Source organism: Drosophila subpulchrella, chromosome 3R (genome assembly GCF_014743375.2).
Source record: "Drosophila subpulchrella strain 33 F10 #4 breed RU33 chromosome 3R, RU_Dsub_v1.1 Primary Assembly, whole genome shotgun sequence".
Taxonomy (NCBI): Eukaryota; Metazoa; Arthropoda; class Insecta; order Diptera; family Drosophilidae; genus Drosophila; species Drosophila subpulchrella.
Window position 1 is genome coordinate 16,876,960 of NC_050609.1, and position 22,679 is coordinate 16,899,638.

The following is a 22,679-nucleotide window of genomic DNA, read 5'->3' on the forward strand; positions in this document are numbered from 1 at the left end:
CAATTCGAAGAACTAAGATTATGCATACAGTTCCTCTGTTTAATAGAAATAAGGTGTCTACAAGTATGCAAGAATTTCTTATAATCCGGATGTCCCATAGATTTCTTCCGAAGATGACGTTCTTTTCTTCACAAAAACAAAAAAAGAATGTCCCTTTCCATTATAAAATAGGTTACTTGATTCATGAAACAACACTGGGTGCTTTATTTACACGATAACGAGAAATGCGTCACAAAGAAATGCTTAGATCACTAGTTGAGTTGAGTTATCATGTGGATGTGGCGGTGAGCAGCTCTTCGCTTCGCAGGATGTGGACATAAGTGGGTATCCTTGGAGCTGCTCGCTATGACACAATGAATTCCGCCACTCGGGCGCATCGCAAAGTAATGGCTATGTGTGAAAGTCGGGTTAAAACTTGCACTCTAACTTAAAACGAGGGTTAGACTTAAGAAGAGAGTAGTTCAGTGTGGGGTTACTAAAAAATACGCGTCACGCGAGAAACATGTCCGTTAGATCGGTGTCTAGTAAATTATAGGGATAACCATCCAGCGTGGAAAACGCTGCAATACAGGACGAAGGCTGCTGATCGCTGGCAAAGTCGAAGGAGTCCATGGATTTTTGATCTAGATCTAAGCGCAGACTAAGTTCCACATCGGATTTTTCCAGGCACGACATGGGTAGATCCCCCCGACAGCTGGGTAACAGGGATTCTCCGCCGCCAGTCAACAGACTTCCATAGCCGGGACTCAAACAGGACAGGGAATCCCCATCGGAGGCTTCTAGGAGCAGGGAATCCAGGGCACTGATCTCGTGCAGACCCACCAAGCTGTCCACCTCCAATCCTGGACTGCTACTCTGGCTGTTTGATGAGGACAAAGAGGATGAGAGGGAGGCATAGGCGGAGGAGGCTGGCGATCCTATCGAGGAGGTGGCATAGCAGGACTCCCCGGAACTTATTAATGGTGGAGCCTGAGCCTGGGGCACCATCTTGGCCTGCTTTTGGCCTTGTCTTTTGCTGGCTGTGGAACTCTTCTTGCCACTTCCCTTGGCCTTGGCTGGTTTTTTAGCCACGGGAACAGGTACCTCCACTTCCAGTTCAGCTTCCTCATTAATATCATAGTCCACTCTGGCCTCTCGATTGGCACTTTCCTCTAAACACTCGCCTATAAATTCACTTTCATAACTGGGATCCCTGATGGAATCACTCAGCATCGTAATATACTTCATGGCCAGTCGCAGGGTGGTGATCTTGGTCAGCTTCTCGTTGGTATTGGCCGCATCCTCGCCTGTTATCGTCTGGGGAACACAATGTCTCAGGGTCTCGAAGGCCGTATTAATTTCCCTCATCCTAGTTCTTTCCCTGGCATTTGCAGTTTTTCGCCGGTATTTGCTCAAAGGCGGTGCTTTCGCCTTGGACTTGGTGGATGCATTTTTCCGTGATTTACTCGAGGGTTCCACTATATGATCCAGTTCCAAATGAAAGTCGGGTAGGCTCTCATCGGTGGGGCTCCTCTTCTGTCGCTTTTGTCGCAGGGAATACTTTTCACCTCGGGATCCACTGGCTGTCTTCCTTTTCCGGGAATCCTTGGGGTCCTCCGACACATCCATGTCATTCAGATCGGCGTAGTTGTGCAGCTCGTACGTGTTGGACTTCATCTGAAAGTGGAGTGCAGAGGCAGACTTTAGTCGAGGGTTTTCTTTTTGGCTTTTCTAGAACCCATCCCAAACCATCCCATCCCGGGGCAATTAATAATTTTGTACTATAAATTTTTTTTGTATTTTAAAAGACATCGGGGAGCATATGGGGTCTGTGCAATCAGGCGAAACGGCTCTTTTTTTCGGACCCAGACCCACCCCGCCAAAAACTTCCGTAAACGGCTCTCGAATTGGCTTCAATGAACTGAAGTCGATTCTTGAGTAGTGCTTCCGTCATAAAACCCACTGAAGCCGAAAAACCGAATCGAAACGAAACGCAGCAAACCAAAAAAACTCATAAATACAATTTAGAAGCGGGGGCAAGAACAAATTGGCCTGCCAAATGAAATTTCTCATTGCTCATTGCATTGCGCAATCTACGAAATTCTTAGTATCTTCGAGATCTGTTCCTGAGTCATATTCCCCCTGAAATCCGACTCATTTCTGTGAGCTGGCTCGCGGGAATCCTAAAAATGGTTTACTCAAGTTGTTAAATTCTGGTCATTCTATAAGTCCATATTAGTTTTGTGTATTTCTCAGCGTGTGAGTAATGTAAAGGTAAACAAATGCCCGTAGGTAGTGATGTTTGCAACTCTTTAGAAAGATACTTTACATGTAACATAAGTTTAAAAATGAAAAATAATTACTAAAATATTAAAAAAGCAAACACAAATATTTTATGTTTCCTGTTACCATATATTTTTTTAAATTCAATAAAAAAGGAAAAATAGGTATTTGTTTCACAAACATTCTGATTTACAAAAAGATTCCGCTATTGCTTCGAAAATAAATAAAAATTCCGTTTAATGCAATAAATTCTTAAACGGGAAAGCTAATAAAAATGTTTTAAGACCTCGTTAAAATTCTTATTTGAAATACACAAACCACTATTTATTCAGAAAGATAAAAGCTAAATACGGAATTGTATATACCGCAAAATTGGTTTGGACGCCTACGTTAAAGAAAATTGTGTTTTTATCAACAGTGTTCATTTCTTTATGTCTACAAAGTGTCCCTTAATTATTTTAAGCTTTTATTTACCTGAGGCTCACTTTTAATAGGTTGTTTAATAAATTATTAGCTTAATTTTGAGCAATTACAATTTGTTGAGAGCAAAAAACACATCATGTTTACTCTTTTACATTCAAATTAAAAGTGAAACATTGAAGTCTATGCTAGAGGCCAGCTGTTTTAGGGAATTCTTATCGCATATTGGGTTCCTAGAATAGAATTTCGACGCTAAACATAAACTATAATTCATTGTTCACTATTTGCTATTACTCACACAAAGATTAAAAGCAACAATGTGTAGTTTGTATTCGTTAAAGTGTTGGTCATAAAAATAAAATTCAAAAGCACACAAAAGAATGTTAACTCTAAAATGGTTTAAAAGTAAACTTGATATGGTATTTCAAGGGAATTTGAAACTCTGAAAGGGAACTGACAAGTTTTGCACTCCCCATCATTGCCAAGGGCACAATCTACTCCATTTCATATTGGGAAAGTTTTGCGTTTCTGTGGTGAGTAAAATGTTTACTATTTTCTTTTGTTTGCGGTAGGTCAGCTATACGAAAATATTTTCCACTCGCTTTTTCCCCCGCCAGCAAGAGATACTTTTTGCGGTGGCTGTTGGCGGTTTGGAAATGCAAAAGCAAAGGCAACAAAACAAAGCAACAGTTAATGAATGCATTTTAATGCAAGAATTAAGTTACATGAAAATGGAAAATGTAACATGAGGCCAACGCAACGGCGTCATTTCCACCTCCCAAACACACAGAAATAGATGGAGATTGAAATGTTTCTGCATCGATGCTAACGCCCTTGCAATTGTGCCTTGGCCTCATAAATCGCTGGCCATTTTGAGAGTCTGAATGCAGAGGTGTAAATGCGAGCAGATTGATTGCAGTCAGTTGATCTGAGGGGAGCAGCTCACATCGGGTTAGTCGGCTCAGTCGGCTTAGTCGGCCCCACTTAAATGGACAATTTAGTGCAGATTGTCCAAAATTGGCCTGGCCATATGTATAGCTATAGACGACGATTCTGGCCACCTTGCCCGATCCGGCTTGGATTGCCAGATTGCCAGATTGCCAGATTGCTGGCCTGCTGGCCTGCTCGACACTTGTTGCATAGCTCTGACCATTCCCAGAGCTCAATCTTGGCCTGGCCTAAACGAGTTGCGAGGTGTTTCTCCTTAAGCCATTGCCAGTGCTTACTTTTCTTCTTCGATTACCGTTAATGTTTGCTTTGTCTGGCCCCGGTGAAATAAAAAATAAAAGAGAGAACAAATTCCACGAGATCATCTCGAAATCCCAGCTAAGTCCATTCAAATCACCTTTCGCTGCCTCAACTTTCAACACGTGGCCAGGTTTTTCTCTTCGTGCCGGCATTTTCTGCGGCGTTTCGCCTCAGATTTGAGCTATAATTAATTTTTACCACGCAATCCCAAGAAATGCTTAAAGACCCTGCAGACAGAAGTTTTCCAGTTGGGAAATGCGCCCACGGATCGCATGCCCTTTCGAAAACTTTTAAGTGATTTTCAAAAACTTTTCAGAAAATGTTAAGTGGGTATCTATGATCCATTAACATTTTTTTGGTAACCCTTCAAGAAATTATTCAAGTAATGATTTAAAGTTATACTCTGGGATTCTCTGTAGATTATATTACACATTTTTTGATTAGCTTAAATTTCTCATAATTTTTGTAGTTCAGACTATACAGTATTTCCAAACTAAAAAAATTTTTTTTTTTAACGTTCCTCTTTTGATAACCATTTAAAAATATAATTCTAGTAATAATTAAGAGTTGTATTTTGGCATTCTCTGTAGATATATATATTTCTTTTTTTTTGAATAACTTAAATTTTTAAAAATTTTTGTGGACTCTATACAGTTTTCCCTAAGCACTACATCTTTTACAATGTTTTGTCCCAACATTTTTTTGAAAACCTGTCTTTTGTATACATTTTATTTTAAGAAGAGTCTCACAGATAGTAAAATCTATATTTAACACCTATATATAGCTGTATTGCTTTAAAGAATTTTTCCAAGACAGAAAGCATTCCTGGAAAATCCCTCCCTAAGTTTATGGAATGTACCCACTTGAGATGTAAGGGCATCGTTAAAGTTTGCGACATGCAACAAACAAGCTGCAATTAAGCGCACAACACAGAAAAATTTGTGCACCGTCTTCAGAAAAGGGCGGCAACCGTTGTGCTCACCTGCCCACTCCCCCTTTTCCCTTTTTCCCGCCCTCCGGTCCAAAACGACGTGAAAATTACCTAGTTCCGTGCGCTCAAAGTGGGGTTTTGATGGGTGGAAAAGCGTGGAAAGTGCAGCGACTGGCCACAATCAACAAATTGCATGCGATTAAAAGTATTCGCGGCTAATAAACGTTTGTTGAACAAACAGCAACAAGCGGCCTCCTGATTTTCGGGGGCGCAACCGGAGGGATACAGGATATGCAGGAAGGAAGGAAGTCGGAAAAGCCGGGAAATGATGGGGCGCGGGGTTCGGGGGCGTGGGTGTTTAGGCCCTGTTTTCGTTCTCTGTTGATTGGAAAATTTGTTGCGCGTTTTTCGTGGATAAAGAGTAGAGAGGGGGGTGCTTCTGCTTAAGTTTTCAATTACACGCCGGCACAATGCAGAAAGCGCCCAATTGAAATGCACAGACAACAAACATGGAACAGTTCCTCTACCTCTTGAACAAAAAACCATCCGCTTTATTCCTACACAGAGAAAATTTTTGGGAAGTAAAAACTAGTTTTAGGAAAATAAAATATTAGATAGATTATTAAAAATATTTAAAAAGGTATCTTTTGAAGCTAAAAACTTTAAATAATACTTCACTTGGAATTAGGTACTTAAAATAATTATTTTCATTTGAATAACAAAATATATGGTTACTTAATTTATTTATTTTACTAAAAATAACATTAGAAATTATAGTAATGGGGTTAACCAATATTTTCAAATTTTGTAAAATATTTTTTAAATATGTTTTAAGAGTTCAATTTTGTCTAAACAAGTGAATGGACATATTATACAACAGTCTCTACTAGTTCTCTTTTAGAAGTAAGCTAAATATTTATTAAATGAATTTTGGTGGATAATTATCATATTTCCATTTTATTTTTAAGCGAGTTTCCAGTTTTAGTCTCCATGCATTTTACCCAGTGCATCCCTTTCCCCTCTCCTTTCTCTTTTACCAACAACGAGGTAGACAAAAGGCGAGCCGTGCGTGCGGCGAGGCGTGAAGGGGTCGAGGGGCGGGGCAGGGGCGTGTGGGTGGGTCGGACCGTTTCACAGATATATTTTCTTTTTTGGGAAAATCGGATGGAGTGGAGTGGGGAAACGGGGAAGGGAAGGGGAAAGGGGCAGGGGAAGTTAGCCAGGCCTAGCCGGAGTGCACTTGAAACTACCGGCGAGCGATCCCCCTCCAGTCTGCCCTTCACTTTTGGTTCGGTTGCAGTCGCTGCATTTTTAGGTGTAGCCATTAAATTTAGAACTTTTTCTGCACGCTTGTCTGCGCGCCCATGGGTTTTACGGGGGGTAAAAGGGGGCAGGGGCATTGTAGAATTCAAGGATTCGGGCAGTCGGGTGCGGTTAAATGGAAAATGAAGCGTCTGCTGCTTGGGCACAAAAAATACTGAACCGAACCACATGAGGCATCGGTAGAACGAGGGGAGATGACTTAGTTTGGATGTAGATCTCTTTAAATAATATAAAAAAGGAACTTAAGATTGAAAATTAGGTCCTTTATTATTTATTTTTGTAAAAGAATGTGCCCTAACGGTACAGAATAATATTTCTACTAAAGGCAATCTTCATACAAACAATTTTGTAAAATTTATTTTTATTGTGGATGGAGAAATATATTAATGTAAACATAATTCGTTAAGATCATAATAGGTACGTTTAAGAAACCTCAGTAAATATTTTTAAGTCCTTATTTTTTTTATAATTTCTTTAGTTTTTCTTTCTTTTTTATTTTCTTACTTTTTATTTCCATCTTTTCACACAAGAAAATGTATGACATTGATTTTTTTAACTTGGGTTCCTCAACATCTTTTATATTTCCCCATTTAAATACCCTTAATAATATCTGTATTATTTTCTTAAACTTTTCTATCTGCCTTCTCAGTCGATCCGCTATATAATCTCTGGCTGATTCAGATTGTCTCTGTGCCTGGCATGAGTTTGATTCGGTTCTTGTTGTTGTTTCTGCCACAGCTCTAAAATTAGTTTTTATTGTATGCAACTTGAATTTACCTCTATTTTTGTTTTCTTATTTTCGTAGCGCTCAGTCTATTTTTTATCTTTTTCGATTTGTGATTCTTAATTCGCTTTTTGTGGAAAGCGTCAAAATCTTTAATTTGCGTTCGACTTTGTTGCTTTTACGATCTGGTGGGGATATAGCCTTTGTTGTTGTCTCGTGCTTTTGGCAGTTGCCAGTTGCAACTTGTATCTTTTTTTGTATCTTTTTTGTCTCGTGTGTGCTACCGTTGGCAGCTATTAATTTTAGCCAGCCTGCGGCGAGTTCTTATTTGTTATTTGTATCTTCTCTTATTTTTTCCTTTTGCCATCTTTTAATTTTCTGCTGTTTTCCTTTGTATGTTGCGTTTTTCTCTTTTTTTTTCTATGCTGTTGATTTGTTGCCTTTGCTTTGGCCAAATGATTTTGTTTGATTTTCCATTTACGTTGAGTTTGTTTATTAAAATTGGCACACACTGCGTATGTGTGATGTGGCCGTGTTTACATTCTCTGTCTCCCTTTATCGCTGTGTGGGTAAAGCCTATAAAGATGTGTGTGTGTGCGTGTGCCCACGTTTGAGTTATATTTTGATAGCTTTCTGTGTGGTTTTGTATTACCCATCGGCTTTTGATTTGCTTGATTTTTTGACAGGTCTCTGGCATTTGCCTTTTGGCTAATTTTTATTTTTCTCGATTTTTTTCCATTTTCTGTTATTGTTTTTGTCGCCTTGCCGCCGGAGTGTTCCCACATATCGTCTGAGATTTGGGTCAGGGGGACAGCAAACAATGAGGTAGGCAAGTATATATAAAAACGCGGAAGATTTACACATGCGGGTATAATCTAAATTTAATTTTTGATTTATTCCTACGTGGGATTAAAATTAAAGATCATTAAATTTTGACTTGCTTAAGTAATTAAATCATTTCTGGATTTTTTCCTTGGAGCTTATGAAAAAGATTGTGTTAAACAAATTTAAAAAAAAAATTATGGACATGAGTCAAGTCCATTGTTGATAATTTCTTGGAGCACTTCTATACATTTAAAGAATTATCTGAATTAAGTTTTAAGCGACTTGTGATGAAGAAAAGGAAAACGAAAAATATTCCTGATAATTAAATAATTTTTTAGTGCTAAAAATATTTTAAAAACATTGTAAATGTAAGTTTTTTTCAAAAACAAAAATGTTTTCTAAGCAATGATTAAATAAACAAGCCAATTTGAACTCCAGAAATAAATATAAATAAATACATGAAGTCGTTGATTAGCACATTTTCGAGTAAAAGTGAGTGCCGGGACACTTTACTTTACTCATTGGTAATGAATTCACAGCTTTTGTTTACACATTAATTAAACTGTTTCCCCCTTTATTTTAGCCGCAAACAAACGAAGCCAAGTTGTGGCTCCCTTCGGTAACCTTTGAAAATCAGTTGACAACCTGCTGTCGTCACCGTTTTCCCTGCTGAACATCTCGAAAACATTCTCCCTGCCACACATCGGGGCTTTCGACACCTTGGACAAATAAATGTTTCAGAAGTTTCTCAAAAACCCGCCCTGCCCCATCTTGCCACCCACCCAACATGATTGGCCAAAGGAATGCCTTTTGTCTATTTTTATTGGGGCGGCAACCGGAGATCGAGCAATTCTCCTATATCTCTATCTCTATATTTATGTGTGATAAATGGAGGTGGTATATTTACCTTTTCGATTTCATAAATCCAACAATATGCGGCTGGGGCTTTGAATTTAGTTGCGCACTCTGATTAAGATTTGTTGATGTTTTTATTTTAATTTTTGGTTCATTAAGTGGCGCAGAAGTATGCAAATTAAAATTCCGACAACGCACCGAATAATTAGTCACCTAACTAATTCTGATATGCGATCTTTACTAGGTATTTGTTGTTTATTTTTTATCCGAGTTAAAGTTATTAGCTCATGCATATATTTGGCATATTAACACAACAAAAAAGAGATTTGTTTTCAGTTTTATTTCCTCAAAAACTCGAGAACTTGTTTGGGATTTGAATTGATTTCGAATTGGTTTTTAGGCGATTTAATTATTGATAAGAATTTTTGTTTGTTTTTTTGTTGGTTGGTGCTGGTGCAGGAAAAGCCTCGAAGAATGGATTTTCCGTGAAAAACGTGCAAGCCGCGTGTGTCAGATGCGACGGGACTAAAATATGCGGCGGTATGCGTGAGGCCGGTGGCTAAAAATATCTATGAGTACGCGTCGCGCCGTATAGTGTGTGGGTATATTATTATATCTCTGTATCTCGGAGTCTGTTTTTGTATCTGTATATCCAATATCCCGAGTTGGCATACGAAAATACACGGAGAACGGAGAAAATGCTGCGCTGCGTCCGCCTGCTGCGCTTGTCGGCTGTGCACTGAAAAGATATATATCTCGCGGATCGTCAGTGTGCTTGGAATGGAATCGGAATCGTCAGCGGCAGCGGCATCGGCATCGGGCAACGGAATGGGATGGGTTGGCGGCCCAATCAGCTGACTACTCCTCAGTTGGCTTTGACTCCGTTAGCCAGGTTTTTATGTGGCACCAAGTGGGCGGCAGTCGAAGTCGGGCTTTTTGGCTCACTTGTCCGCTGCGCTGAGCGTGCGGCGCGCTATTGGAACGATCAATGAATGAAATGCCGCATTAAAAGGCAGCAGGCAGCCAAGTCTCGTTTTTACTGAGCGACGACCGAGAAACCCACTGGCGCTCGCCAACGCCAACACAAAATAACCCAGTACCCAGTACCCAGTACCCAGCACAATATCATTGAAGAGAAACCCGTTCTCTCTTTCCCCAAAACCAAATATCCACCCGATGATATGTGTGGGTGCCTTTTGCGTTGGCCGGATCGGATCGTATCGGATCGTATCGTATCGTATCGGATCGTATTGTATGGGTCTTCATCTTCAGCGCGCACTCTCTTGAGTGATTTCCAATTCAGTTAGATTTTCGGTTTCGTTTCGAGTGCTTTGGAGTGCTGGCTGGAACAGCCCCCCTGAGATTTCGTATGATCTAATATCGCCAGGCAGTTATTTATTTAAATTTATTGCTAATTTTATTTGCTGCTGCTGCAGCGCTTGACATTCATTTGTACAAGTCAGACAGCGTTTTTGAGCTCACTTGAAAATAGTTGAGAAAAATGTTTATTCGTCTTTGATTGAGATGGTATCGGGGGCTACCGAGCTTGGCTCGACTGTCGGATCTCCGTTTTTAAGGTTGAACTTTTGATGCCAGACCATAAATGATGCTCATTCTTGATATTTATTTGGATTAACTTTGGATTTGGTGGCGAATTATGATGCATGTCGAACTAAAGTTCAAGGAAATGTGCTCATTTGGAAATGGATGTTATAATAACTGCTTTGGTTTTTCATCATAACATTTTATTTATTTCCTTTATTTCTTATTTTCAATTATTTAAAATGTCTGTACTTATTTTATAAGTATATTTAAAAAAAACTGACATCTTTCACTGTGGTTTTTGTTAAAGTAGATAACATACATAAAAAAAATAATTATTAAAAATAAATATTAAATATATTGAAGTCAAGAAAAATTCATAAACAATTGTAATGTATGAATAATATTATTCTTAACTTTTATCATTCTTCTTTTTTTTAAAGCTCAATTGTTTTTCTGGATGATCCTATTTTAAAGTTGAACTTGTGATTACATACCATAAAAGAAACTCGCTGTAGATATTTATTTTAAACATGATACCAAAATAAAGTTCAAGGATGATTACGTTACATTTCCGAACAGAGCAAGTTAATCTGTTAAGATTTCTAACGTCGTAAATTATAATAAAATTAAATACAGAGTGTGAGTGTGTTCGCTGTGATTAATAATATTTTGATCTTATGATTTATTCTAATTCGTTTCGATCAGTTTCAGTTGATGTATTGGGTGTGTGCACTTCTCAAGTTGTTTCACATCGAGTCTAATTTCGAATTGCTAAGCTGATTTCAAAGTCACAATTCATTTGTTGAAACCCGATTTCGTTGTTGTTTTTCAACAAATAATATTGTTTATAGTCTTTTTTCGAATAGTTTTTTTCCGAAGCATTTTGTTGCTTCACAAATAATTATAATTAACTGACAACGGGCCAATAATTGCAAAATGGATTTGCTCCTGCGGGCGAAACAAGTTGTTTTCTTATTATTGCTGCCATGACGACATACTCGGGCCTCAGATCTCCAGTTTGCTCCGATATACTCATATATGTGAGCACTTGTAAATAATGACTGCGGGCAATAGACCGATCGACTCCCCGACTGACTGGCGATTAATTTATCTTTGTGCTTCTGTCTGACGGCGAGTCCGTCATCGTTTGTCGTGTTTTGTTCTTAAGTAAATAAATCATGATGACAACAGTTAAATTTGATTATACAATTTTTTCGTTTTGTTGTCCAGAAAGCATACATTTTTCACGGCCCAAGGTCGTCTCACGGATTTCCAGAGAGTCAAAAGTAAGGCATGCAACATCAATTTGATTTGCGTGCGAATGAGCTAAAAATTATATATGTAGAAATGTTTTTCATTAACTGAGCATATCCAAAAATACATACAAATTGGCCAATGGTGTTTTGATTTTTTTCTCTGCTGACAGCTTAATATGCTGGATGACGACGAATCTCAAGACAAGAACATGAATAAGCGAGCCATAATTAAAAAACAAACGTCACATTTGAATGTTTGTTTTATGATCAATTTATGGTTGGTTTCGAAAGTACATGAGTGTAGTAGAGGGGATTTAAAAATAAAGTAATGAAGAACATAGATTGAAAACATAAAAAAGAAAAACCATTTCCTTTAAAAGAGGATTAAAAAGACATACATTTTATTGCTAAACAGTTTTTATAACTCTTTCATTTTGCTATCATCTTAATAAATCCTTATTGAAATACAGTTTTTTTATATTTTAAGGTAAACTTGTTTGGTTATTTGATTTATTATTTTTAATGATTATACATTTATATAATATAATTTTCTCAACTAAATGTATTACAATTTTTAAATTGATCTGTTACAGTTTATGGCTCTTCCTAACAACACCTATAAATCTTTGTTTATTTGAATATTACTTACAATCCGATCTAAGTGAGAATAATCCCTCTTCACCTGCCATGTCGCTCAATTGCTTATGCAAATATTCTGAGTTACCACTTTGGCTCTGGCTTTTAATTGCCAGCTTCGGAAATCGCATTTGCCTTAATATGGTCACAGAGCGAGCGCGATGCCCAGTTTATAAGTCCGATCCCGAGACCAAAGCTATAAGCCGGAGATCCCGCTTAGGAAGTCTGTGAGACGTGTCTGCCACCATTTAAGGCCGCCACATGGGAAAGCTGCGAGAAAGCAGAGAAAAACAGAAAAGACTCTCGCAACTGGCTAATTGTGAGGCTTTGGGCCAAGCTTCTGAGCCGTGTTTCTGACTGGATTTTTCTCTTTTTACTTTTTTGTTGCTACCTTGCCGGTTGTTAACTTTGTCTGCTGCCTCGAAAAGCGTTGGTGTCGCTGAGTGGGCGGCGACTTGAGTCAACGTTGATTTTGTTTTATATTTCACGTAAATTTATTATTACAAATATCATTATTGCCGCATTCAAGCGGAAATACACTCGACTTGGCCGGCCCACGCTCCCTCATGGTCATAACCACCTGCACAGGTTCTCTTTGGTTGGCTTTTTGGCTTTGGGGAAGTGGAAGCTGGCTATTTTGAGTGGAATTGGACGAGCGGAAATGCCAAACGATTAAGTTGTTGTCTTTTTCTTGTATATCCATCTCATTTTTAGTGATAATTAATTTTTTTGAGCACTTTGATATTTCTAATTTGCATAAGTGAGGGTCGCGTGGGTGCGGGGCATATGAATCAGTTGGTGAGTTTATGAATGGCATAGTAAAGTTACTTTGTAAAACTTTCAGGCGGTCGACAATAGGCAATTAATACGAAATCATTTACCTGCATAAATTTAATAGATGATTTCAGTGTGTTTTTATTTGTTTGTTGCACAAACATTTGCCAGACATTCTGATTTAATTAGTTGATCCATGTATCAATGGAATAGTAAAAACAAAGGTTTTTTTATAAAAGGTTATTATAAAAACCATATACTAGTCTCTATAAAATTCATTAGTTAATATCAAATTGAGGTCATACAAAAACTTTATTATTTAATCTTGTTTATTTTCCTTGCTTGCTTTGGCACATTGTATGGGAAAATGGATGCAGATCTGTGATATGCAAATCCCACTTTGATTTAAACACCCATTGACATAAACATGGATCACTTTCGGCAAAATAGTTTAGCCTGCTCATATCAATCAACGCTTATTAGCCATGAAAAGCGTTCGCCACTGAAGCATCGAAAACTAATCGTGTGTGAAGAATAATGGATATGTCCGGCCATTGACAAAGCCTAACAAATCACACAAGAAGGCGAAAAGTGAAACTGCAGAAAAGTCAAAGCAATATGAACCCAGCGATCCAAAGATCGTGGCTAATCGTGAGCGATGGTGGTTGTATGGATGGTGATGGTGGTTATATGGTTAGTTTGGTGGTGCTGCCGCCTGCGAAAAACGTGATTTTGGCCCCCGTCAATCAAGCATTTAAGTCATTTAACATTATGTATCACTCGTCGCTGCCAATTGTAATCCCCTTTCCATTTGTCCACCAAACACAACAATAACCACAGCAACCCGAGCAACACCAAATAACACACAACACTACACAACACAACAAACAACAATGGATCGCTGTCGTCATCGTCTGTCTACCCGTCGGTTTGTTGTTGTTTTTATTAATTTTGGTTCAATTAATTACGCTACAAATTGTCAACAAAATCGAAACCGCAGACAACGCACACAGGAACACACACGCAGATATAAGGTCCCGATGAGCAGCTGAGCTAATAACCAATGCAAATCTCCGTGGACAGTAACAAGGACACTCGGAGAAAAAGTATTCCACTTTTATGTGGTCCTCTGTATTCTTCTCTATGTATTCCAGCCAAAAAAAAAAATTATCTAAGGTAAATCAAAAATTGGCTTAAACACTTAAAGTACCTTTTATGTACCCCTGGTAAAAAATGATATACTAATAATATTCAGTATTTTAAATAAATTGAGTATTATTTCTTATCCCAGTTAAAAAAAATATTTTCGAACCACATTCTGACAGTTAAAATTATATTTTAAAATTCGTTTTTAGATCATCATCAAAAAAAATTATATCTTTCATTGTGGTTTTTATTAAAGTAGTTAACAACCCTACAAAAAATGATCAAAAAAGTCAAGAAAAATTCATCAACAATTGTTATGTATAAATAATATCATTTTTAACTTTTATCAGTCTTCTTTTTTTTTTAAAGTTCCATTGTTTTTCTGGATGATCCTATTTTAAAGCTTTTCATAATAAAAAGAGATAATATCCTTAATTACTTGTTGACAAAATACTGAGGGATTTAATATCAGTTTGGAATATAAGTATGTAGCTGTATCCAAAACTATTTCCATCTTTATTTGAAAATTTACTTATACTAATTTAAAAATTATATTGCAAAACCTAAAGTATATTATAAATCGTCACAGGAAAAATGTATTTTGATAGGGAAGACACAGATATATTTATTTTTCTCTGTGTGACATCATCAGACATTCGAAATGACAGGGAGACATGCTGTGTAAATGGGTGAACAGGGGGCTTCGTGGGGATTGGAGTGTCCACTGGCCCGTCTAATGGCTGACTGTTGGTGGCATTAACTCATCATGATTGGCCGGGGGAATTGGTTGGGGCAGGGGATCACAGGGCGTGAGCGAGGACGTATAAATATTGATTTTAAGCCCGGTGCTCGGGAGATGGGGATTTGGATTTCGAATTGGTGTCGCATCTTGGCAGCACACAACCACCAGTCACCAGCCACCCGCCACCACCCAACACCCACAAACCAACTCCTGTCCGAGTGCCAATTATAAAAGACCACTCGAAATGCGCCGCCGAGTGAATAAATGTGGATGCCAACTGACAGTCGGGGTAATAATTTCAACGACATGTCAATGCCGATGCTCATCAAAGTGATTTCTGCAGCAGCGTCTGCTTCAGGTTCCCATGTTCGTATGGTATGGTATGGTATATGGTATAGTACCTCCCCCGCCCAAAAAAGTGTTGACAAAACGCCAACGCATTCGAGACGTTTCACATCAGCGATTGGTTTTGCTCGACATTATGTACACGAGTGCACACACAATATATATCCATCCGATCCGTTTCGAGTGATGTATATGGGTGCGTGTCTGTTTTTATAAATAAGTGGGCTCAAATAAAGAGGTAAGTGTGCTCGAGGGCGGCAGGTGAGTTGGTTATTTTCTTTATTTCCCTTTTTATTTGTTATTGGGGCCATCCGGAGCACAGACTATAAATTTTGATATATTTAGCGGTCCAACATTGGGGCCATATGTCATCATCTACATATTTTATATGAATCGTGTCGGACTGCAGTTGATAAATCGTAACGATGTATGGGGAAAACAGCAGCTTTAAAGATAAAATGTTATTTTTTCGTAAGAAAATTTTAAACAATGCAAGTAGTCAATACGGAATTTTTCAAAAATAATTTTTTGTGATAATAAATGAACACAGTTAAATGCATCCAAATAAGTCAAAATAAATATTTCGATTATTCAAGCATAATAAATAAAGTTCTTTTTAACACACTAACTAAATCAAAATGTATCATCCAGTTACAACTTATAACATGTTTTAATTGGATAATTATACAGGACAAAAAACGTGTAATATGCATTTAATTGGTTTATTAATTTATATTGGTTACTTTAACCTGTAATTAATTTAGTCAATTAGATTTTTTTTAATGCATATTTGTTAGGATTAGGAATTTTGAATTCGTTTTATGATTCAACGTGGGAGTGTCTACTGATCTTTGATTAAATGATTGAAAGAAGAGGCTTTGTGATTTTTATGGGTTTGGTTCTTAAAAGGAGTATTGCCTTTTTGGTTTGGTTTTTGGCACGGCTTTATTTTATTTTGAGAAATGAATAAATAAAATAATTTTCTCATTTACCAAGACATATCAAAAATAGGTTAAAATCCGCCAAGGTGCGATTTGGCTTGATCGATTGCCGGCGATACGCCCTAAATTGCTTAGCATAAAATGAGAATCATTCTACTTAGCACTCGTGATGATTAATTGCCCAGTCTTTGATGTCTGCATGCAGTTGGCAGTTACGCACATTAAAATTCAATCAAAACGAATATAAATAAACTCTCAAATTTATGGCAGAGTTTATTTTTAGCGGCAAAAGAGCAGTATTGCCTTGGAATGCCGGCTCTAATTGCAAGTAATAAGCCTCAATTGGTGATGGTCAAAAGAAGTCAGACACAGTCACAATTTCGGTGTAAGTCTTAACGGGGGACTCCAATCCTACGCACGGTCGTAATATCGGGTATAGCAAAATACCAACCCACCTACCGCAATAAAAGCCCGTTTCAATTTCAAATTGATTGCCGGCCGAATGTTATTATTATGTGCTTTTATTGTTATTTTGTTTCTCTTTTTTCCAGCTTGTTAATGTCATTGTTGTTGGTGTCATTTGGCTCTTGGTGTTAAATACTCGTGCGAATTTTGTGCTTTTGGAGGCCACCACAGTGTTTTTTGGGTCTGAGTCTCGATCTGAGTTTGGGTCTTTGGCTTGGCGCCACCCCCACAAAAGTGCGGCAACGAAAATAAATATAAAAATTTATATTTGTTTTTCATGCTTTCTCGCTGGCATTGCCATTGGCGAGGTGAGACTCAGTCGAACTCGAAGTTAAAGTCTCCGTCTCAGGCGTTGGCCCACTCGTAAGATAAATAAAATATTTTACTGATTTTGCGGGGTAAAGTATATGTGTTTTTGGTTGCCTTCGCTGACCAATTCAAAAGTGCTGCCAAAGGCAATTAGAGTCAGCTTTTTTGTGTGTAATATGAGTGCCAGGTACTCGATTGTAATAATATTATTGAATGAAATATTCCAATTCATATGTGGATTTCTTGAGCTTGTGTAAACTATGATTTTCCTCATTTGTACAAATAGCTTGGGGTACGAAGATGAGGTTTAGTTCTTTCCTATATTTAGATTTGAAGTACTTAAAATGGATTACAACACATAATTTATTTATACTTTGTATTACCATTATTTCCTTATACATCTCCCAACCATATATTATATTTCTAAATTCTACCTACTATTTAAATAAAATAACATAGATAATTTGCTTTTTGAATATTTATGCCTTGTAATAATTTTAATTCTTAGCATTTTAATTTCGTATTTTAATTATTATTTATTTTCTATTAATGTTTTGATTATTTCCCGGACATTCCCATCGATTTTGTGATTTTAAGGTAACATTTTCCTAGCATAAAACTGATGAGTTGGACGGGCTCGACACTTTCCCACCGGCGAGTGGATCGAATGAATTAAAATCGCTGGTTTTGGAGTGCGATTCTTACTGCCTTGTCCGCGCAGTCATAGTCTAGTCATAGTGGCCATGTCCGATGTAGTCGAATGCTGGTTTGTTTGTTTTCTAGTTGGCTGCCTGTACCCTTCCTAATATGGCCAAAAGCGGCGGCACACACTCGTACACTTGTTTCGTGTGTGCTTGTGCAACATATCCAATTGGAAATGAAAAACTCTGACCTACTAATCACCGAGCCAAAAAGCCAATAAGAGTCAGCAACGAAAGACAACGGCGGCCAGCGGCAAGTGGCAGTGCCACCAACCAGAGACAGCGAAACCAGCGACATTGTCGATGTGCGACAGCAACACCAAACACACCACAGACATCAGAAGGCCCAGGAAAATCAAAAGATGGACAATAACTTTAAACCAGTTCCAAATGGCGCAGCCTCGTTGCCAATTTTCGCATGTTACTTACCCAGTATAAACATAAGCCAAAGCCAAAGAGTTCTGTTCGCACAAATTTGTTTTGAATTTGATTAGAGTGCAGCAGGCTATAATGGATGTATGGATATGTGGCTATTTGGTCTCCAGGCCGCAGGTTGCCAGTTGCCAGCCCAATTGACATTTCATGCCGTATTAAGTTAGACACGCGGACAGACAGTCCGACAGCTCTCGGCAGACAGTCGGCAATTTGCGCCATTTGCTTTGTCGCATTTGTTTTACTTCACTTTTCACTATAAAATTATTATGTTCGAGTCGAAAAAGAGCGAAAAAACTGATGAAAAAAAATGAAAATAGCGCACAAGGACATTCGCGCATGCGCCCCCAGACGGCGCCAAACCGTCGATGGCAAAACCAAAACGAAACTGCAGAGCCAGGCCAATAATACACTGGTCCAAAAGCTGAGATATTGCTAAAAGTGTCAACGGGAAAAGGTCAAAGAATAGTTAAAAAGTAAAATCATTTAAAATATTTTTTACCATTTTATTAGAATGGGTTTAAAAAATGAGCATGATTTTAAAACTATGTTTTTCAAAAATAGATTGCATTTACTTGGGTTCTGCTGGAAATGTAGTCTAAACAGATTTAAAAAGATGCATTTTCGATCTTTTTTCTAATAATATATTGTGCTGAGAATTTTGTAATAGAACTATTCTCCTTTAAAAAACCTTTAATAAGCTTTAAGGAAGAATTTAATCTACTAAGTACAATATTTTAAAAAGTACTTCCACGTTTATTGAAAGAAATTATATATTTTTTTAAAGGTAGATCAGACCATTTTTAATTTTCCAAATGCATTAAGACCATTTCCTGATTTTTCCCTACTTTATTTAATAAAATCTGTCAATGTATTTATACAACAGGGCAATTAGTAAAATTGTACTTAGTTTATATATAGATTCAAACCAGTGTGCAACTGGCGGCGTCACCGATATCTGGCTAAATTGGTGATGATGATGATGGCGATGGTAATAATGGCGATGATGGTGGCCGGGAGGCTGTGGCAAAGGCTTTGTAGCTGCAGATTATCACGGTTTTTGTTTTGTTTTCCACTGCCTGCCGTTGTGCTGTGTTTGGTTGGCATAAATTTCAATTGCTCGCATTTAACAACAATTTAAAGCAAATTAAATTTGCCGTTCGGCTCGATTATTGCCTGCTGATAGGCGAGGCTCGGCTCGGCTGGGTCGCCAATGAACTCGTTGCGCCATCTATCGGCAGCTCTGCCATGTGCATATAAAGTAATTTTCTGCTACATTAGGTTTCGCCTTCCATTTGGACCCTCACCCTCCGAGGGGGGAATTACAAGGGGAAGCCTACGATAAGTTGGAAAAATTGAGCAAATCTTGGCCGGGATTTTGCGGGTACTACGCACTGCACTTCAAGTCGAACTGGGAATGATCTGAATAAATATATCTAATATACAATATTTTGTTTTAGTGGTAAATTATAAATAGTATTATATAATTTTTGTTACAGCTTTAACAAAGTATGTAGGAATATAATCGCCCATTCCCCATATTATATAATTGACGTGTTAACATTCCACTTAAAAGTATGGATGGCGTGTAACATTTCTGGGTTAAATAAGCTCTAATTATAAAAAGGTTTAAACAGGTTAAGATCATTCTGAATACGAGAGATAAGCGAAAACTTGCCTATATATAGGTTAAACGAACTTAGTCCTAGTGTCAGTGGCTGAATCGTTCTGTTGTTATGTTGTTCATTCTGTTCGTTTGTCTCGTGGCCATCCCCGAAGCACTGGTAATATATCCTTGTTATAAAATATTATAAATATTTCAGTAGTCCATCGGTAAATAAAAGTTATTTTAGTTGCAGATACCAAAGTCCTATGAAGTGACCTTGTTATCCCTTACCTGGGCAGAAAACTCACAGCCTTATGACTTTAAAAATATCCGACTCATTGGCCGCGAACGTTTAGTGAATGGAACTTTCACAATTCTCGAGGATCTTAACGATGAAAACTGTGTATTCTCCACAGAGATATATAACAATCCTGCTCGCGACGGCAACTTTAAGCTCATGCCCTATTCTATGCCAGCTATGGGAATTTGCACTTTCTTCAATGACTACGGATACTACTTTACGGATAGTATTAAACGAGAGAACACTGATCTTTTGATCAACAAGACTGACTGCGTGTTTCCGAAAGGAACGCACTTTCTGAAAAACATTGCTATCAGTGCGGATAATTGGCCGCCAATAATGACCCGCGGAAATATCAGGCACGTTGCGTCGTTTTTTAAGGATGGAGTACTTACCGGCACTTATAACATAACCTCCTCTATTGATGACCGCGCTCTTATATTTTGACTAAGGAAAGAAAAGATTTTTATTATTTTACTTTAAAATTCAAAGGAATATCAATATCATTTTTTTATAAGGCTTTATAAATCCTTCAAATTTTCTTCAAATCTTTTACTTACCTTCTCCATTGTCTAAATAACTCTACTCCGTACAATAATCTCATTAAGCTGCCATCAACTCGATCAATCTGGCCATAAGCTTCTGCAGTGGAAGAGCAACAATTAAAAGAAATTATTATAGATTTGTTTTGAGCACTTACTGCTGTTCGTTGGCCTTTTCGCTTCGCCTTCGACTGGTTTCTGCTGCCAAGAAAACAGGCGCCCACCATCGCCCACATCAAATGCTCCACTTAGACGCGCTCCATTGTTTCCGCATTCGATTAAAAATGATAAATGCCTCGCTGCGCTCAAGTGAAAACAGAACACGACGAAGAAAATACTCCCATATATATATACAACATATATATTTATCCAGTGGCTTTCTTGTTCCGACTTTTCTTGACCAGTTTTAATGTCTCGTTTATGGAACGCTGATAAGTCAAATGTTCCTGGGCGTTCTGGCCCGAAGCTCTGCGTAATTATTTGATTAATTTTATTGCCTGTTCGGTTGTGTGGGACCGTCGGCGATGGCGGTTTAATATATCGTTTATGCTTTTATTAAATTGCACGCATTAATTAACTCGGAACGAGGGGGGATTCCAAGTCAAAGTCAAAGAAAATGCCTGAAACAGACATCATCGGGGCTCCCCATTCCCGGTCTATATTTTTCCCCATTTTCCCCTTCCAAGAAAGCCCTGCGGCCTTTTTCATTTCAATTAATTGCTCCGACGTGGAAATTAGCGATTTCACATGATTGTTGGTAATTATCGATTTTATGGCCCACATAAATCTGTGTCAATTGAAATGGCCGCCAGGTGAGTTTCGTACTTACTTAAATGGCAATACTTCCCGATTATGTCATTATCCTGCTCTTAAATTACCACCCCGATAAGAACGACCCCCAAACTAAGTGTTTCTGGCATGACAACATTTCCATCTTACAAATATTTGCGGGTATCGCCTTTGTCCCGGGGAAAACCTCAGTCCAACTATCTTGCAAACTGGCCAAGGCAACCACAAATGGCCCAAAGTGGCCCTATAAAGCCGGGGGACATCGGTGGTGTGGGGTTAAATTGGGTTCACAATGTGGTGTGGAAAGTGGCTGGTTGGTTTTCCTTTGAAATGTCCACCCAGTGGTCAAGGTGGAGATTGTGAGAAATTATTGAAGGAGAACTCAGGGCAAATTGATGATGGATTTCACGTCGATTAAACGTGGCTAGCAGGGGAAGTCTGGGAACATTCGTATTTAAGCTTATAACAAAGAACTGAGAGATTTTTACTTTAATAAAAGTAAGGTAATTCTAAAAAAGTACATTGTTATATCTATAATTTCCTTTCAATCAGCAGTACATTTTATACTTTCAACCAATGTTTTAAAATGACAGAATCAAATTAAAATTATGTTAAGGCTTATTTAAGATGTCAAAAAAATCTAATAGTAAATATGGCTTTAAAAAATGTTGTTACCTTAAAATCTTATAAAATTTAAAAAATAAATTAAACATAAAAAGCTGTTCCCCTGATTTTTAAATTTTCCCCAAGACTCCCACTCTTTTGCCACACGCTCTCTTATACAATGCATTGAAAAATGACTTAATTTCACTTGAAAAGCCCCAGACGATGGCCAATAACCTGCTCCATAGTGGCTTTTTTCCCAGCTAAAGATGGAAAGATGGAAAGGAGAGGTGCTGGGAAGGCAGTCACTCGGTCAGTAGGCGTTCGAACTGAAACCGAACTGAAACTGCACTGCACTGGACTTGGACTAATAAACATAAGGAGTAAACAAGTCCATATACGGTCAAATCGGTCAGCAGTATCTTTTTCTGCGGCATTTTGAGTTCCATTGTTGGTTTCTGATTTGGTTTTTTATTCTGCTTTTTGTCACTTATGCATTTTTCATGGGACGATCCCGAGACTTCGACTTCGATCCCAAAATCTGGAGTGACAGGCGGCGCAGGCGCATTGCAAATTGTCAACCGTTATGCGACTTGGCCAACTTGGCGATGGAGATGGAGAAAGTCCAGCGCGTTGGCGGCGTTCGGATTTATTGTGAAATATTGAAATTACACAAGATCCCACAACCCGTGGCTAGAGTTTTGCCAGTGAGAAAATGAGCTGTGCATCTGCATTTTATGCAGTTTGCAGGAAAAAACCCAACCAATCGGGCAAAAAGGAAAAAAAAGGAGACCAGAAACAAGTCCCACTGCGGTTATCGCCATGACAGCTGTCAATCAGGCAGAAAAAGTCCGGCGAACGAGAAAGTTTTTTACGCAGGGAAACCCCATCTCATCCTGGCGACGACTTTAATTGTGCCGGGCTTTCAATTAGCAGAACAAGTGATTTTATAGCGCCC

General features: G+C 38.2%; 2 protein-coding genes across 2 annotated transcripts; one reads left to right on the forward strand and one right to left on the reverse strand.

Annotated features, from left to right (window-relative positions):
- Nucleotides 1–176: 176 nt before the first annotated feature.
- LOC119557990 (helix-loop-helix protein delilah) lies at nucleotides 177–9,641 on the reverse strand. Its single transcript, XM_037871091.1, has 2 exons — nucleotides 8,641–9,641; nucleotides 177–1,656 (listed from the first exon to the last, which is right to left on the reverse strand). Exon 2 carries the CDS (start codon nucleotides 1,654–1,656, stop codon nucleotides 490–492), a length of 1,167 nt encoding a protein of 388 aa, XP_037727019.1. The 5' UTR covers nucleotides 8,641–9,641; the 3' UTR covers nucleotides 177–489.
- Nucleotides 9,642–19,603: 9,962 nt separating this feature from the next.
- Nucleotides 19,604–20,272, forward strand: LOC119562890. The gene is made up of 2 exons (XM_037876007.1): nucleotides 19,604–19,664; nucleotides 19,734–20,272. The coding sequence occupies exons 1-2, from the start codon at nucleotides 19,617–19,619 to the stop codon at nucleotides 20,232–20,234; spliced, it is 549 nt and encodes a 182-aa protein (XP_037731935.1). The 5' UTR covers nucleotides 19,604–19,616; the 3' UTR covers nucleotides 20,235–20,272.
- Nucleotides 20,273–22,679: the final 2,407 nt, after the last annotated feature.

Excerpts from the sequence above, each read along its gene's own strand:
- LOC119557990 (XM_037871091.1), bottom strand. The coding sequence starts at position 1,656 with ATGAAGTCCAACACGTACGAGCTGCACAACTACGCCGATCTGAATGAC.
- LOC119562890 (XM_037876007.1), top strand. The coding sequence starts at position 19,617 with ATGTTGTTCATTCTGTTCGTTTGTCTCGTGGCCATCCCCGAAGCACTG. Across the intron at positions 19,665-19,733 it reads TGGCCATCCCCGAAGCACTG|TTGCAGATACCAAAGTCCTA; the intron begins GTAATATATCCT and ends AAGTTATTTTAG.